Source organism: Anomalospiza imberbis, chromosome 6 (genome assembly GCF_031753505.1).
Source record: "Anomalospiza imberbis isolate Cuckoo-Finch-1a 21T00152 chromosome 6, ASM3175350v1, whole genome shotgun sequence".
NCBI classification, from domain to species: Eukaryota; Metazoa; Chordata; class Aves; order Passeriformes; family Viduidae; genus Anomalospiza; species Anomalospiza imberbis.
In genome coordinates this window covers 59870204-59888081 of record NC_089686.1, presented here as the reverse complement: position 1 = coordinate 59888081, position 17878 = coordinate 59870204, and the positions used below count along the sequence as shown (strand labels likewise).

General features: G+C 42.9%; 1 protein-coding gene across 7 annotated transcripts in view; it reads left to right on the top strand.

Moving 5' to 3' along the window:
- Nucleotides 1-13767, top strand: part of HIPK3 (homeodomain interacting protein kinase 3) — a 70636-nt gene extending 56869 nt beyond the window's left edge. For 6 of the 7 annotated variants that reach the window (XM_068194730.1, XM_068194731.1, XM_068194726.1 and 3 more), the window contains exons 9-16: nt 2242-2363; nt 2523-2650; nt 2758-2919; nt 3901-4197; nt 5917-6057; nt 7472-7707; nt 7968-8095; nt 9738-13767. In XM_068194730.1, the coding sequence (XP_068050831.1) occupies nt 2242-2363; nt 2523-2650; nt 2758-2919; nt 3901-4197; nt 5917-6057; nt 7472-7707; nt 7968-8095; nt 9738-10196 (1673 nt within the window). In that variant the 3' untranslated portion in view covers nt 10197-13767. The remainder of the gene's footprint in view (nt 1-2241; nt 2364-2522; nt 2651-2757; nt 2920-3900; nt 4198-5916; nt 6058-7471; nt 7708-7967; nt 8096-9737) is intronic. The other variant, XM_068194732.1, reaches the window with a different exon arrangement.
- Nucleotides 13768-17878: the final 4111 nt, after the last annotated feature.

Below are 17878 nucleotides of genomic sequence, written 5' to 3'. Positions count from 1 at the left end.
CACAGTTCCTAAAATATGAGTGTTACTGCCTGGCTGTTAGCAATATTTGAGTTTTCTGTTATATCCATGTAAGGTTTATATTTAAACCAACTTAATTATGTCATTAAAAATCAGTGCGTGAGTCAGATGCAGATAACACTGCACCTTTCTGAAAGAAACAGCAAATCAGCACCTGCAGAAAAATGATTAAGCAATCCAGAGCCCATCTTCATATACTACACCCACAGAGATCAATTTATGTCTTGGATAAAATAGGAGAAAAAATTGTGAAGGGAGAAGCAATAAAAGGAGGGTGTTCTGAAATAAAATGGGAGAGGAAACAGGATAGATGGAGTATTAGTGATTTATCCTAGTAATAGTCATTTTTGGAAATGGGAAGGCAGTTTATATTGTTGGCTTATTAACTTGATTATAGTCTTTGTTCCAAAGATGTAATTTGTTTGTCTTGGTGATGTTCAGCTTCCTGTTGAGATCAGGTCTTGAAGTTATGGAATTCATTGGGAGTAGGTTTTTTTAAGAATGACCTTAGTTTTCCCTCTGCATTTTAAAGTTTTGGAAATCACACTAGATGGCACTCTGAAATGAAACAAACCAGAAATATTCAACCTAAACTTAAACCTAAGAAGTCTTAATCTCTGTAGATAAAGACAGATACAACAGACTTTATCAGTAATATTATTTGTAGCAGCTGCATCTATCGTGGGTTCCAGAAATTCAAGAGAGGTCTGACTATTCACAGGCTGCTTCACACAGATTTCCTTCTGAGCAGTTAATTGTTTGAATATTATATGTTCTTTACACAATTACATACTTCATAATAAAAAAACCCACTATTGTTTTCATTATTCCCAGATGAATAAAGTGATTTATAGAAAAGGAAACAGCACAGGCAGACACTTTATCTGTGATTTGTATACTGTACTCTTAATATGATGATAACTTTCCAAATTTAATTTCTGCTACAGCTGAAGTGGAGGGGATATATTGTTTTCATCACATAGGTGACGAGTTGTTGGCACAGATGAAAAGGGACATTAATGGTATCTGGCACTGCTTCAAAGTTTCCCAGCTTGGCTGCTCTGTGGAGTATCTGAAGTGCTAAAACTCTCTACTTCTGTCAGAGTCAAGATGCTGCTCTTCTAGATGGCTGTGGGGAAAAAAATCAGTCAACTGCATTTCAAAATGAAAAGCTTTGAAGTGCGTGGTTATAACTTGCTATTGTGTTAGGACATGAGAGAATTACATCAGATGAAAACTTTGTTTCATCCTGCACTGTAAAGATTAAAAAAAAACCCAGCCAAAGCACTTACAAACTTCAGTGTAGTAATTCTTTAGTAGTTACCTGTGAACACCCATGCTTAATCTTTGAGAAAAGCACAAGGCATGAAGTGCAGTTAGAAAATGAGATCAGGGATATCTTCTCCTAGCCAGTATTTTCTTCAAGCATGGCTGTTCTGTTGCAATGTCTGTTTAGAAAAATTCCTCTTTCATTATAGTTTTATGTAAATTAGATAAAAAAATGTTATTGTAGTAAGCATTGTAGCATTGCTGTAGGTGTGTTAGTTTCCTGTGACAATAATGAGATCTCTACAAGGCATGAGATGCATCTTTTTTGTATTATGCTCTGGTGAGCAGTGCTATAGTTTGCATTATTTTGATGAAGACAGGAATAGGATTATGGATTTACTGCAGATATTTGATGAAGTTGACAGAAGATTTTACATTGCTTCCCACCAAAGAGATGGTAGCGAAGAGGGACATGATACATGTGTGGCATTGCCAGCTATAAAAGCTGAAGGGAATGTGTTTCAGCCTGCTGGAAATACAGAGCACGAGGTGTGCAGAAGTCCATTCTGAGAAGCTTTTGAAATTCAGTTCTGCTTACTTTTGCATGCTTCCTTTCAAATTCTTTTAATGTAGTTTATGATAAAGAGTAAATGCTTAGCTCTGCAGAACTTTCTGCCAAAGTCATTCCTCTTTCTAGTAGTCTATTTCCAGCTAGTAGCTATTGGCAGTTCTTTCTGGAAACTACAGCTCAAATATTTGTGCAGATAAGTTACGGCACGAAAATCTTCTGGTGTTAATTTGTTTGGCTTGAAAGTCTAAATTACGGAATTAGATCATAAGCACATTTTAAAAAATGGTGAAATGTTTTAAAATTGTCCTCTGTGTTTGCTCAGAAAATACATGCAAGACTGCTGTTTGCCTAAAGCTTGGGTATGTGTTTTTTTTGCCTGCCAGGAATTCCTACAAACCACAGCAAACCCACCAGTTTCTCCCTGAGGGTGGATAATGCAGTTCCACTGGTGACCCAAGCCCACGCAATTCAGCCACTACAGATTCGAGCAGGAATCCTTTCTCAGGTTGGCCTACTTGAAAGCAAAACTCTTACTTATTTAATTAGTGAGTGTTTTGAAATGCAGAGTTCTGTTGCAGTCCCTCTCCTGGTCTGTGCTGAACTCCAAGCAGCGAGTGTAACTTCAGGGAATTGCCTGTGCCATAAAACCTCCTGTGCTTCCCAGCAGGCGTGGTCCAACCAGACACAGCAGATCCTGGTTCCTGCATGGCAGCAGGTAGCACCAGTGGCAGCTCCAGCCACATCTCTGACCTCTGATCCTGTGGCTGGCCCACAGAGGCTTGGAGACTGGGGGTGAGTCCTGCTTCTGTGCCACACCTCACAGTGGCTGTGATTGAGCAAGGACTGGGGGTGCCGGTGAGAACGACGTGCAGTATAAACCTGCCTTTCCTTTTCCTCAGGAAGATGATTACCCAGGGCACCCACTACAGCTCAGTGATACCACAGCCTCTTTTAACACATCAGATAACCTTGTCTGCCCCGCAGCCAATTAGTGTGGGCATTGCACACGTTGTCTGGCCTCAGCCTGCAGCTACCAAGAGGAACAAACTGTGCCAGAACAGGTGGGTAGAATATTTCTAAGACAACATTCAAAGACAGAGTAGCTGTTGTTGCTGTTTTGTGGGCAAGGGGAACTACTTGCAGAAGTGACATCTTTGTTGGACACAATTTCTCTCAGACAGTCTTTTGGGAAAATGTGTCCTTTCTCTTCAAGTTTTCAATGTTATTTCGGTAGTAGACTAGATGGAACAATACTTGCAATACTAACTAGTTTTAATTCTTTTTTAGTAGAATGTGCCTGTCATAGCAGAATGTTGTCTTTACAGGCTTTGGGAAGGTATAAGAATGTCCTAAGGTAGCTCTAATGAGATATTTCTAAGTTTACATGAGGGAGGATATATCAGGTTTAGACAACTGAAAATAAAGAGAGGCTGTATAACAGGGTTGCTGTGTGCCTTGCAGTCATCTTTCACTGATAACCAAAAATACTTCAGCTGCTTGCTGAAGAAAATATGCCCCAGTGCCATGCAAAGTAGTGGCAAAGGTGTGGGATGCTCCTTAAGGGGGAAAGCATGGGTTCTGTGGGCAGTGTCAGCAGTCCTGTATTAAGCAAGGGGTTCATCTGGAGGCTACCAGCTTTTGTTTTAAAGGAGAATCTTTGCAGGAAATCTGTCTGGATTTTGTTTGCTTGTTTTTCACCCAAATGGGTTTTTCATTTGTTTTTACCTTTATAAGAACATGGGATTTTCAGTATACTGTATTCAATGCTGATGTCTTTGGTATTACATACTTGGTATCTCTCTTGTCTGAAACTATCCACGCCGAGTATTTTTGTCTGTGTTTACTGTTCTGTGTTTTTCTAAATTGGTGGTTTAGCCTACATTGCCTGCTTTTTTTCTAAATTGGTGGCTTAGCCTACATTGCCTGCTTTTTTTTCTAAATTGGTAGTTTAGCCTACATTGCCTGCTTTGGTTTTGTTGCAAACAGCACAGTTTTCACAGGTGGAGATTCACTAAACTCCGAACAATGCGTTTCCTCCACAGGAGCAGCATGCTACAAAACACCAATATCCAAAATTCAGCCTTCATCTCTCCAAAGATCCTCAACCTGAAGGCTGTCAAGAGAATAAGCTGCATAGAAGCACAGGACAATCTCAACTCGGAGGGGCAGGAGGGCGGCTGCTGCGAGGCCTCGCTCAGGCTGGCCCCTGGCCCCTGTGTCCCCAGCAGCCCACGGCAGACCCTGTTCCTGGCCGGCTCCCCCAGCCCCGCCGTCAGCGTCATCACCATCAGCAGTGACACCGACGAGGACGACGTGGCGCGGGCACACTCGCTGAGGGAGTGAGCATCTGCCTTGGTTTTTGCTAGGCTTTACTTAAATACAGCTGTCTTAGGCGTGCCTCAGGTTTCAGCTTTTGCATTTCTCACATTCTGTGCTGCTTTAGTGTGTGGGTCTGAGCTTCACACGAGGGGATGGTGAGCTCTCTGCACAGAGCAGGGAGACAAAACAATTCCTGCTCCAGCGGGGCACCAAGGACAAATGACCCAAAGCTCAGCCCAAGAGCACCAACAGCGTGGGCTGGAGAGAGAAAAACAAGCAGGATGGGACTGCATGGGCTAAAGCTGGAATGGGACAGTGAACTCCAGTGTGCCCATGGAGCAGAGCTGATCACAGTGAGAGCCCCCGGGAGCGCTCGTGCATTTTGGGACCATTTGGGTTCATCTTGGGTGTGGCCCTGGCTGGGCTCTGGTGCTGCTCAAAGTGGATTCATTGAGGCCTTTTAATAAATCCCTGCTTGATTCTTTGGCTCTGCCCAGCCTCTGCTCCAGGACAGCCTTCACCAGGCATCATTAGCACCAACACCTTCAGGTTTAGCTTCCACATTTTCCAGATCCTGTACTGCATTATTACATACCTCTGAACTTCATCTAGAGTGTTAGCAAGTTCTCTTCGCAGTCCAGTTAGACAGAACAATCCTTTTCCAGCCCAAGGACACCATTGCAGCTTCAGGCCCAAAAAGTGCAAACAGCAGTGAATTGAGGAGAGCAAACTGAGAGGATGGGACTTCATAACCTGAAGCAGTAATTGGACAATTAACCCCAATATGGAAATGGACCAAAACTTACAAAAATGTGAAAACTCGTGACCAGTTGTCCATCTTGGGTGTAGTCCTGGCCAGGCTCTTGTGCTGCCCAAGGTGTATCCTGTGAAGGCCTTTTAATAAATCCCTACTTTATTCTTTATCTCTGCCCAGCCCCTGTTCCAGGTAGCCTCTCTAGGCATCAGCACAGCTAATGAATCTGAGTTAAAAAAGGACAAACATTGTGCTCCTAATCAAACTTCAGCAGGAAGTTAACTCTGTAGCAATCTGTTATTGAAAGGGAACAGCACTGTCAAAAATCTACCTCATTCATCTGTGTGTGTGTTATGCCTTTTCAAACCATAGGTTTTTTAGGGTTTTTTTTTAATAATGTCATGCTTTTTTTATTTGTTGAAGAACAGTATTCTTGCTATAAATACTCAATGTTACCATTCTAGCAGTAGTATCCAGTAGATGCTATCACATTCGTGTGGGTAGAAAATACTTCACTAGCAGTGTGAAAAGGTGAACCTTTGAGTACAAAAGCAGCTGCTGGGTGTTGTCCCCCAGTGGAGTTTCCTTTCACAGAGCCATCACAGAAGCATGCAAGGCTTAAAAGTTTAATGTTTGGACTTCATTCTTGTAATAATTCTGAACTGGAGTAGCATGTATTTTAAAACTAAGCTTTGTCAAAAGTTTCAAGGCTCTGAGCTGCTGTAGTAGAACAGTTTGAGTATTGATTCAGTAAAAAAAAAAAGTTTTAGTATTGATTCAGTAAATAAAAAAAAAGTCCATTTAGTAGGTTTCAAAAAAGAACACCATAAAGGTTTAAAACCTGGTTTGGATGTAGAAGAAGCAAGGAATTGGATGCTAATTTACATTTAAGGGGCCTTTTGTCATAACGGTCCCCTTTTTATCCCACAGTTGCACCTAGATGAGTGGTGAATGGTGTGTTTGCTGACTGTATTTTTGTGTGCAGGTGTAAAGGGAGCCTGGAGTGTGAAGCCTGCCAGAACACCCTGAACATTGACCGTGTGTGCTCCCTGAGCAGCCCCGACAGCACGCTCAGCACCAGCTCCTCGGAGCAGTCCAGCCCCTCTCCTTGCAAGAGATCCAACAGGTGAAAACTCAGGCTCCTTGCAGCAAAAAGAAAGATATTAGTATACAGCAGGCCTAGTTGATACTAAAAAATGCACAAGTTTTGTTACGTTGCCAGCTGGTGAGGGTAAATGATCTGTTTAAAAATTGATTTACTGGCCTGCAGTTGTACAGCACAGACTGCTCTGTTCTCGTTCCTAACAGATCTGTCTTGCTGCAGTGGAAGCTTTCAGAATACTGAATGAATGGTGCTCACACAGGAAATAGAAACACGTTGCATGCCGCTTCTTTGGAATAAAAATCGAGAGTTGCAAGATTAAATAAGCCTAAGTAGTATGTGACAGATTTGGTCACCACGTATCTTTTAATTTTTGCAGCCTTTGGTTTTCCCTTTGTGTATCTTGTAATCTTTAATGACATTGATGCCTTTTTTCTCCTACTAAATGTAAGGCTCACTTAGGTGAACACTGTTGCAGTGAACAGCTTTTAAATGTTTTTATCTTCACTGCCTCATGTCTAGCTTGAGCCTTCAGCAGTTTCATTGTGCAAAATGAATTCTAATTAAGGTCCTAAAGGAAAAAAGTTTGTTTAAAATAATTAAAGATCCTATCAGAGCATGTATTGGCAAGGAGGTGGAACTCTGAGTCTGCATCAATCTTACTGGTTGGTAGTTAACATTGACAGTCCTTTGATATTCTGTAATATCAAAACATTCAAAATTTCAGATAAATTTTTATAAAGACCTACTGGATTTTATATTTTCTTTGAATTGTAAGAAGCTGACATGTAATTTGGTTCCTGTTGGTAATTCAACTTTGTCAATAGCAGAGGCGTGTGTTGGATTCTGTTTTCAGTAGCATTCTACTTACATTAAGTCATATAATTAGCAACTCAAATTAAAAGTTAATAATACAGAAGTACAATTAATTGCTCAGTAGTTGTCACATTATCACTGTTTGTTACTTGAAAAAACTACTCAGAATTACCCGATTCTGTTGGTTAAATCTTCAAACTTTTGTGCTGGTCCTCATAGTGTCAAAGTACTTTTCACAAAAAAGTTAACTTTTGTATGTAGTTTTATTTGTATTGTCCTATTTTAAACAACATACAATAAGGACATATTACATGAGCTGTAAAATCACTAAAGGACTTGACCATATGTTCAGGCTTTAGTAAACTTACTGCTGTTTCTTGTATGCTTTAAGTTCAGCATGTATTCCATCAATTTTAAATGTTAAGAAGTTATCTCTTTTCTTTTGAGCCTTGCAATTTATGGGTAGGATGAATTTGAATATATGTGCTTATCTAATTACTATCACTTTTATCCACATTTGAGTAATTTCACTTCCATAAATTTAATGTGTTAATTTAATAAAATGTACCTCTATCATGAAAATCTCTTTGCTTCATTGCAATACTTTTTATTTTTTTGACAGTATGTCAGATGATGAACAGGAAAGTGGATGTGATACAGTGGATGGTTCCCCAAGCTCAGACTCCTCAGGACATGACAGCCCCTTTGTGGAAAATGGCTTTGTAGACAATAACAATAAAAATAAGGAAGCAAGAGCCTCAGTTAACCCTGAAACCAAATCAACTGTTTGCACAGTAGTGGTACCACCCATGAGACTTGAAAACAGGATACATCTTGAGGAACAGATGGTGAATACAGGTGAGTTAGTTCAGGTGTTTTTCTATGCCAGCAGATAAGAATAGAAGTTTCAGTATTTATTCAATATATACACATGAAGATTTTGACATGTAACTGCTAATCCATAGTAACCACTCCTAAACAGTGCTGAGGTTTGACTTTAATTGGTGTATTGTATTATTATTTCTCCCTGCAAGCTTAAGCAAATGAAGCCTTGTCTAACTTTTGCCAGGAGAGAATAGTGACAACAAAGCATACATTGTTTATTTCTTTCTTGGAAGATGCTCCGTGCCAGCCACTGAGAAAGGGTCGGTCTGCCCTGGGGAGGATAAACCAGTCTTCTGTGGTGGGGAGCCGTCAGCAGAAACTGACATCAGCATTCCATCAGCACCATGGAAACTTCAGTCAGGTATGTGCACTCGCCTCCAACAAGCTCCAAACGTGGAGTTGGAGAAGTTGAGTTCCAAACTGAATGCTCACAGTTTCAGTTGCTGTCTGTGGCAGCTGCAGGTTTTCAGCAGCTTGATTAAAGAAGCGTTCAAATCTTGAAAAACGGATTTCAACTTACTTAAGTCATAAGTATCTTTCATTTTGGGTCATTTTCTTAAAACAGCTGACTCTATTTTAAAAAAATAACAGAAAAGCCACACTGGGAAAATTGTCGATGCTTGCACAATATCAAAGCACGAGACAAAAAGAAAGATATGTTAGCATTTATTATTCTTACATCCAAATGCTAAAATACTTATCGTGTGCAGTTAAAATCTGCAGCTGTATCTCCGTGTTGTTCTGTCAGTAGTGTGCATGAAAATCTTTTAGTTTGAGTATCCAGAGGTGAGATAGAGCTCAGCAAACCCAACTGTTTCAACTATTTCTTACCTGTACTGCCAGGTAATGAAGCTGGAGGGGAGATGAGACTGTAATTATAGTTCCATCCAATGTTAGAAGATACCTAAAGCTAATTTGAAAGTTACTTTTATCATTGCACAACAACACAGCTATTGTGTCTGCTGTGGCTGAGGACTGAAGCTGACACATGACATCAACCTTAAGCCCCTTTTAATTAATTATCTTGGAGCTGTAGCTGCACTGAGCTTTTGGTTAGATAGCTGGAGGTGCATTAATGTTAGAGCAGCACCTGTTTGTGTAAGTCTTACAGAGAAACTGTGAATATTGTCAGTTAAATGCTAAATGAAAGCATGCTATATGTAGATAAGAGGATTTAGCAACAATGAGTTGAATAGTTCAGATTGAAAGAAACATTTGGGTGGGTGACACAGTCTCCCTTTCTGCATGATTATGCAAAAGGATTGGTTTAATTAATTCTAAGCAAACCTTAATATGATCAGCACGGTATTAATTTTTAATCTCTTCAATGTCTGCAGCTCCTCAGCCTCTTGGCAGAAAGCGTAGAATGTTATTTTCATTACAAAAATTTATGCTGATCCTTCCTTCTTTGGTAGATGCCCTGTGTAGTTTGAAGTCTGCATCATTTAATGGGAGTAATTGATTTCTAGTCTTTTTCTCTTTATAACTGTTAATGGTTGCCACATCTTCCTGTGATCATAGACCTAGACTTCTGTTTGCCTAATTGTCTCAGATATTTTTCAATCCGTTTATTATTTTTTCTGCTCTCCTCTAAAATTTCTCTCCTATTTGTCCTCTTTGTGCCTCATTATGGTGCCCAAACTGAATGCAGCACTTCCAATTGATGCCAAGCCAGTGCTGAGTAGAGTGGAATAAGCACCTTGCTCATGTGATACATGGTATTTCTGTTAAAACAGCCCAGCATGGCATTTTATCCTTTTTTTTTCCCCCTTTGCAAGAGCATTAAAATAACTTGTGTTCGGTTTTCCATCTCTTATTGTCTGTGCTGCTACCTAAATAGCTAATGTATTTTTTTTTTTGTTCTGTTGAAGCATTTAACAATCCCTGTCTCTATATTCCTCCCGATTTTAAGTTGACTAGTTTTAGTGCATTTTCCTCCATTTTTCCCGCTCTCTTTGCTCCGGGGATCTCTAAGCCCTGCCCGTTTCTGTGTGTGTGGCCAGGTCCAGCACTTCACCTCGGGGCCGCAGGAATGGAACGGGAACTTCGCCCCGCGCCGCCAGCAGCAGCAGCAGCAGCCTTTCCTCCCGGCCAGCGTGGCCAGCCACGCGTTCTCCCTGCCCCAGGGCAGCCCCAGCCACCTGCCCGGGAGCTCCCACCTGGGCGGGCAGCCCGCCATCCTGCCCTACGCCTCGCCGGCGCCGCCCGTGGCGCACCTGCTCGCCTCGCCCTGCGCCTCCAGACCCCTGCTGCAGCACCCGGCCTACGGCCTGAGCCCCGCCGGCGGCATCGTGCACCAGGTGCCCGTGGGCATCAACCCCCGCCTGCTGCCTTCCCCCTCCGTGCACCAGACTCAGTACAAAGCCCTCTTCCCGCCCCACTCGTACGTCGCCGCCTCGCCCGCCGCCTACGCGGGCTTCCCGCTGAGCCCCACCAAGCTCAGCCAGTACCCGTTCATGTGAGAGCTCGCCGCGTTGAGGAGAGGACGCAGGAGCTGGGTTCAAGAAGAAACATGGTGTTCGTCACGTATTAGCCATGGCACAACAGGAAAATTATTTTTTTGAATCATGTAGACTTGGGTGCAATTTAAACAACTCTGAGCTTTAAAAAAAAAACAAACTCACTTTTAATGTGTTTTGCACATTTGGTATAACTTGTCTTTGGTCATGTTACCTTCTTATATAGTAACTTTAGACAGGTGACTTATGGGAGCAGAAATCTGGTTTTGCTCCTGCTATTTTTTATAAAATTGCCTTCTAACTAGTGCAAGACACGTCTACATTTGGGAAGCCATTCAGTGTACAGAACTAGAGCAACAGATGCACATGTGTCAGCAGTACGGTGTAGAAGTAACTCGTTTGTGTTGCGTATCTTGGTGTTTAAATGTTGAGTCACTTATCTAAAAGTTGAGCTGTTGTTCTTCACATTGCATGTGTCCTTTGCATGGGCAAAGAAAAGGCCTAAACATTGCTCTTAAATGTTGTTGTCCTAATAATCTCAGCTGCATTGTAAACTGTTCCCACACATAGTGCCTTAAATATTTGAGGTTGTTAATGTTATTACTTATATATAAATGTTGAGGACTGCAGCACTTAAAAATTCAGATCTGCTGATTTTTTGATAGCGTAATGCTCATTTTGGGTTTTGTGTGGTATTATTTTAGTATTTGGGTGTATTTTCCTGATTGAGGAGGCAGCATGTTTTGCTGTAGCCGAATTTTGCTGTCTTTTTTTTGCCCCCGTCAGAATGATCTAGCTTCAAGACAGGACTTTAGTAGTGCTTAAGGAAAGTTGATTCAGTAGCTATTGAGTAGTGACACGCAAGACAGTATTTCATACTGGTAAATGGAACTGCAATACGACCTCAGTAGTTTATTTTAAAAGTGTTTGTCTAATTGGGTATAATAAAATGTTTAGAGGTGAGGTAGGCATGACTGACTAGCTAATGAAAGGAGAAGCCAAGCGCTCATTGATCCATGATGTGGTTTCATCTTAGCTTGAGCAAACCATGCAGTATTTAATAACTAGTAGCAGAATATTTACTGTTGAAGCTTGAAAAAGATGTGAGTTCTTTGTGTGCAATCTTTCATTTATGCATGGGAGAGATTTTAGTCTTTTTACATGAATAGTATTTGTTTTAGCCTGTTGTGGGTGTTTGCTTATTTAATACATTCCGTCAGGGACGTAAATTACATGCTTTTTGCATTATTATTATTTTTTTTTCTCCTTAGGAAGTGTGTCTTTTCGTTTTTTGTTTTTGTTCAAATGAAGTTGCTTTTGCAGCACCAAAGACTTAATCATCCATTTCCTATAAAAGGTAGCTACTTTTTCATAGACCTCAAGTATACTGTAGTGTAGAGATGGGATTTATGGAAGGTATTAAGCTGAGGCTGTGTTTTAGCTTATGGGCAAGTAATAAATTGTATCATTTATCTTGAATGTATCATAGATAAGCTGCTATATAATGATTGCCACTTCAGATAGCTGTGAAATTAGGTGATTAACTAGTTCTTTCTTAGCCTTCTAATTTCTGTACAAGTCTAATTACATGAAATAGAAGCTGGGTTTTGGGTTTGGTTTATTTTTTTTTTTTAATTTTTATTTTGTTTTCATGTTTGAAGTGTCGTAACTACTATACTGTAAATGATGGAAGATGATTGCATATGTTTTTTTGGGGTGTGTTCTTTGCATCAGTATTTTATCTCCATTAACTTTGAGCTCATCACTGCATATAAGTGGATGTATTAATGTAACTTAATTTTTTTATGTTTTCATATTGGCATTGTGTAGACACTTAAGAAGCTGCATCTTGCAGGCTTGACTTAACTTTTTTTAAAACAAAATCTGGAATAAAATCCTTGCAATGATGACTGGAATAAGAGTGCAAAGCATTTGAGTTTAACTCTGTCAATAAGCTAATAACTGGTAATCTTTTTCTTTACTCCACTAACACAAGCAGTGTTTTATTTAATGAATGTCTGAATGAAATAAATGTGCCTATATTTGATTTATTTTTTAAGTAATAACTAAAATACAACAGTATTAGAACATAAAAAAAAAGAAAATACCAGCAGTACATTTTTAATCACGCTGAAAATTAAGAAACCGAACTTTTCCCAAAAGTTTCCATGTTTTTAGTAATCTATGCATTTTGTACAAGTGTGTGTGTGTATAAAGTATACATAGCAACTAGGAGTATCCTGATGAATTTGAAATCTTACCAACACGCATGTAAAGCCTAAACATGGGGAGTAAAATTGGATGTCCACCTTTACCGCTTCAAACTCGTGCTGTTTTCTGTTCACTCCCTTTTTTTTTTTTTGGTGCTGACACCATTGCAGGCGATGGACACACCAAGAACCACCAATGCAAATGGAGCACATCGATTTTTGTATCATGGTAACAACAACCACCAAAAAAAAAAAAAAAAAAGAAAAAAACCCCTGATTTTTCTTTTTTTTCTTTTTTTTTTTTTTTTTTTTTTTTTTCCCCCTCCTGGGGCCATGGGGATCATCATGGGTCTGATGTATTTTCTGTACTTTCTTTTTCCTGTGCTTAAAGCTTAAGGTTTGGAGCTGATGTGCTTGTTAAATTGGCACGGTTCTCTGTGTATCACCACAGTACCCTGCCCTATGCAGGGAAGGGTTGCTGGAAATGTGCCCCAAATTAGACTTGCTGTAATCTTAGAAAAGTCTGCATTTCAAAGAATGAAATATTTGGGATCTTGTCACAGCTTAAATTCAACACACCAGGTGAATTTCCTCCGCCCTCCTTCCGCAATATACTCTGAGAGAACAGACTCTTGTCCCTACAAGTGTCTGGGGCCCATCTGCAGAAGAAAAAACTTTCACAGCGAGGGCCTTTTCTGTGAAAAAAGTCATCCTCTGAGAAGCATTTTTACACAATACCGTTTTAATGCCTTTTTTAAATAAAACACTGCATGACTACGGAATTGCATATCTGCGTATTACTTTAATTTGCAAGGTTTTTTATGAATTTCTTGTGTTCAGTTTTTAACTTCAGGGTGTTTTATTGGTCAAATATGCTACTGTATTAACTTCTTTTTTTTTGTTTTAATTTTTAAATTTTTCTGTTTTTACTGCTAATTAATGTGGTTTGTGTTAAGTAAAAGTTAAATCACACTGCAAGCTGTAGGGAAGACTTGTTCTAGAAACACCCAGTGATAGAGACTTGATTAATAAGGTTGAACTGTTACTGTTTAACAATTTGTAGACTTGTGGCTTTTTTTTTTTGCTTTGGATTTCTCTGCTACACTAGTTCGCCATGTAGCAATTGCACTGTGCAATATTACAATATGAGGACTGGGAAAATTTTTTATGGATGTAATGTCTCTTACAGTTTGCGATAGTATTTCTTTCTAGTTCTCAGTGATTTAAATGTGACCAAGCCTTCTGTACTTTGTCACAAAAAGCGGGTTTTCCAGGTGACTATTTTGGTGAGTGTCAAAATAAGAATTTATGGTGTATTACTGTCAAGATTCACTTTGAATTAAAATATATATTGCAGCAGATGACTTCTGGTGGCTTTTATTTTTTGCTGTGTTGCATGAAGGCAAAGATGATGAAAATGCACTGAGAGGGCTCTAAATTCTGACTTAATCATTCAGCTGAGCTTCTTTCTGAAATTTTAAATTTTATTAGCTTTCAAGGGTTGCTTCAGAGGGTCGTGAGAAGCCATCTTTAGTGCAGCCACACCTCGAAGGCTCTTTGTTCTGGATGTCCCACTTCTACAACCTCAGAGGAAGGTGATCTGGCCCAGATAGCAGCAGACACCTCGCTGCTGCTGAGCTTGGTGCCAAGCCGGTGGCAGCTGCAGCCCGGCCAGCAGGAAGGTGCTCCTGCTGCCACAGATGGCCCCACATGGTCAGTGGCTCCAGATGGCCACCTGCTATGGACCAGGCGTCCGTGGGAGGCACGTTTGGCCGTGCTGTTGTCAGCCAAACGTGCTCACTCTGCCGTGGGGTTGCAGTGCTTACTAAACCTGGTGGTTGGGTGCACACACGTGTTTGGGAGGGGATGGTTTCTGTGCCTAGCACTGCATTCAGGGTCAGTCAGAAAAGAAATCTAAAAGACTGCAATGACGCTGCAGTGTATTTTTGATACCACAGTATTTCCGAGTTGACAGCTTTAAATTGCTAAATGTAAGGCTCAGATCCTGATAAGATCTGATAAGGATCAGATCCTGCTGATGCGGATCTGTCGCTGCTCTCTTCAGTGCAGTTGCTCACAGTGTCTGCAAAGCTTTTCCTGCAGCTCTGTGCCTCAGGGGCTGTGTAAACACCTCTGTCCAAATTCTGCAGACACCTGTGGCTTCGAAAGCTCCTTCCTTTCCCTTCTTTACAGCTGCCCTCCTGTATTGTTGAGTTTTAAATCTGTATTGGTATCTAGATCCCACTTTTCCCATAGCAAATAGGGCCACTGGCTCGGTGCGTTTCACACTCTCACTTTTGGCAACATCTAACAAACAAGGAAAGGCAGCCTGAGCCTTTCAAAGTGAATACTCTGCCTGTGAAGTCCCTTCTGTTCTGGCTTTTTATTAGTAATGATGTCCAGCTGTCCCCTATGTTCTTCCCATCCTGTGGACAGGCAGTTATGTGTAAGTCATGTTCCTCTTTAATTGTCTTCAGGATGACAAACAGTGGTTTAAAATTTGGTATTTTCCCTGTCACTAAATGCAAAGTACAGGTTTGTAGTAGTTTGTAGTCACAGGTTTGTAGTCACAGCAGTTAAGGTGACAAATTCCTTCAAGGAAAAGCTTCCAGAACGAATGGGGCTGTCACAGGCCACAGATCTGCAGCAGGACAAAGGGGTTCAGGGTGAGGCTGTGTTGTCTCAGTGAATTAGCCTGGGTTTTCAGCTGGACACATGATCAGTCTCTGGGAGGCAGGAGAGAAGCTACTGTTTGGTACAGCTCACAAAGCAGTGCTGGTGATCGTGGTGGAGTCGCACTCATCCCTGCAGCTCATGCATGCTGAGCCCAGCTCCTGCAGGGGACAGAGGCGGCACGGGTGGAAGTTTTGGGAGGGTTGTGGGCAGTGCTGCTCCCCTCTAGAGAGCTGTACCTTCCCTACAGGCCCGTAGTGTTCAGCAGGTGGTGTCTGGTGTCTGGAGCAGTGCAGAGCTCTGGGAGCACCAGGGGAAGGCTGCAGCCCCTCCTGCCTATCCCACACTGTGACTGTGACTGTCCTGCTGTGCAGGAAGGCTTATTAAGTCATGGGTAAGGTTTGACGGTGATTAATGTTAATTATATCTTCCTGCCTTCCACCTGTAGGAAGGAAGTTGAATTTTCTCTCTCAGGAGGGGTGGGTTTGTCCTCTAAGCGGGTTCAGATGATTCTACCTGCCCTTGTCCTGGGGAACTGCACTGAGTATTCTTTGTTAGAGCGATGAAGCTTTATGCTGAGAGGATAAAACACATATTTGGATGGATTCTTCTCCTTAGACCCTGAAATGGCAGGTTGGGAGCACCTGCAGCCTGGTGGCAGAGGTGCCTGGAGGCTGGGCTCCATTCTGTGGTTTTGTTTGCGGAGTTTTTCATGAAAATGAAAAATGCCAACTGTTCTCTGCTGCAGAGAAGTACCATGACCTGCCACCAGCTTCACAGAGGAGTCACTGCCTGGCCACAGTCACTTCTCATCCATGAATTAAATCCTCATCTTATGGGTTCCCTCATAAAAAGAAGAAAGACTCGAGATGCTTGCAGTAGGTCTACTGCAAGCAAAGCAGTTTTGGATCTGGAAAAAAATAAAACCCCAACCCTAACAGGATTAGAAAAGTTAAGTTTAGGAGGTAGCTAACTACAGTTGTTTGGTAAGACCCCAGTGATTTTTCACTAGCTGTAAAAGATCCGTTCCTCAGTCTGGAAAATACACGTTTTTAAAATCCTTTGAAATAACAAGTCAATCTGCTTCTTGTGTTTTCTACACAATACATGCACACGCACACTTGAATGGAAAATTAAGAGGAAACCATAATGCTTAAGAGCTAGACTGAAAAAAGTGCTGTCAAAATTAACTTATTGATGGCTCTATTACTAAGTCGAGTTATGTCAAAACCTAGAAAAACAGGAAAATGATGAAATGAGGTTTGTGCGGGGCTCCCTGAAGGTGCCAGCAGAGGGCCCCGCACTAAACGTGCTGGCCCTGGATTAAGCAGAGTGATAAGCAAGCTCCATTTCACTATAATAATCATAAACTGCCATCTTTGCTCTGGATAATCGCTAGCTCTCATCAAGGGGAAGCTAATTTTGCACGGAATGAATTAGTGATTTGGGGGAAAAGTAAAACGGTGGAAATGGGACGGCATAATTGCGTTGGAGACACCGGGAGTGTGCTGAAGCAGTCAGATAAATGTGTAATTATGGGTTGTCAGGGCTATGGGTGCTGCCAGCGGCTGAGTACCAGGGTGTCAGGCTGTGGCTGGCCCATGCTGAGGCTTGCTCCACCTCAAACCTGACTTCTAAGAATTTCTCAGCACGACAGCTTCCAGCAGAGCAGAATTTCTGGGAGGCTGGGACAGCTTTCCTGCATGTAAGCAACGCTGCAGCCTTTCAGGATCAGCTCTCGGGGTCCTGGAGGGTGTTGTGCCCCAAACCCACCTTTGCACTGCTCCTGCTCCCACCATCACTGCCTGTTGCCCGCAGGCATGGTCTGGGACTGAAAGAATTCATGGATGCAGTTCCGGAAAGAGACGATACCAGAATAAAGAATCCACGCTGCTTCTGCTGCAAACAGGACTTGGAGAAAACACTAAATGGACTGCCCCAGTGCTGGGTGTGACCGTGACCGAGGCAGCAGCTGGGGCTGACCCCTCTGCTGTCCAGAACACATCTCGTGCGCTTCGTGCTATCTCCCGGTGTACCTTAGAGCAAAACAGAGAGGAAGCTCCTCTGTCTTGGAGCTTCCCTTTGAGTCTGGGTGTCTGAGCCCCATCCCAGCCTGGGAGGGAGTGATGGAGCGAGCACAGGAGAGGGGTAACCAGAGAAGACCTCTCCTGTGTTTGCGCAGCGGGTGGCTGAGGACGTAGCTGCCACTTCGGTCACCTCCTGCGGTACACTCGAGCTCCTTTATTCTCAGAGCTGCTTCTGCACTTGCAGAAGTGCTGCCAGCGGTGCTGGGCGCTGTGGCAGGGCTCGGGCTGCTTTGCCGGGAGGAGGTGCTGGCTGGTCCCCGGCATAACGAGGGACATCTTTGGAGATGTCCCGGCCCGGCGACTCCCAGCTCGGCACACAGCTGGCAATGATCCGTTGCCAGAGTGAGCAGAGAGAGGGACATCCAGCCTGGCCGTGCCGCAGCACCGCTGCGAAGCGGGCGCACCTCCCTTTACACCCAAAGGTAGCGCCGGGCTTCGGAACACGGGGGAGGTGACACATCCCCGGGAGCCGCTGTCGCGCCGCCCGTGCCCCGGCGGGCGGGGACCGAGCCCGCCGCCCCCGCGGCCGCTCCCCGCTCCTGCCCCGGCCCCGCGGAGCGCGGGGGGCGGCGGAGGGGTCCCCGCGGCCGCGGCAGCGCCGCCCCCGCTCCCGCCTCCCCGCGCTCGGAGGGCGGGGAGCGGGGCCGGCGCTGGCGGCGCCGAGAGCCCTTTGTGGGTGCAGCTCCGTTCCGCGGCGCCGCCCGCGCCGGAGCCC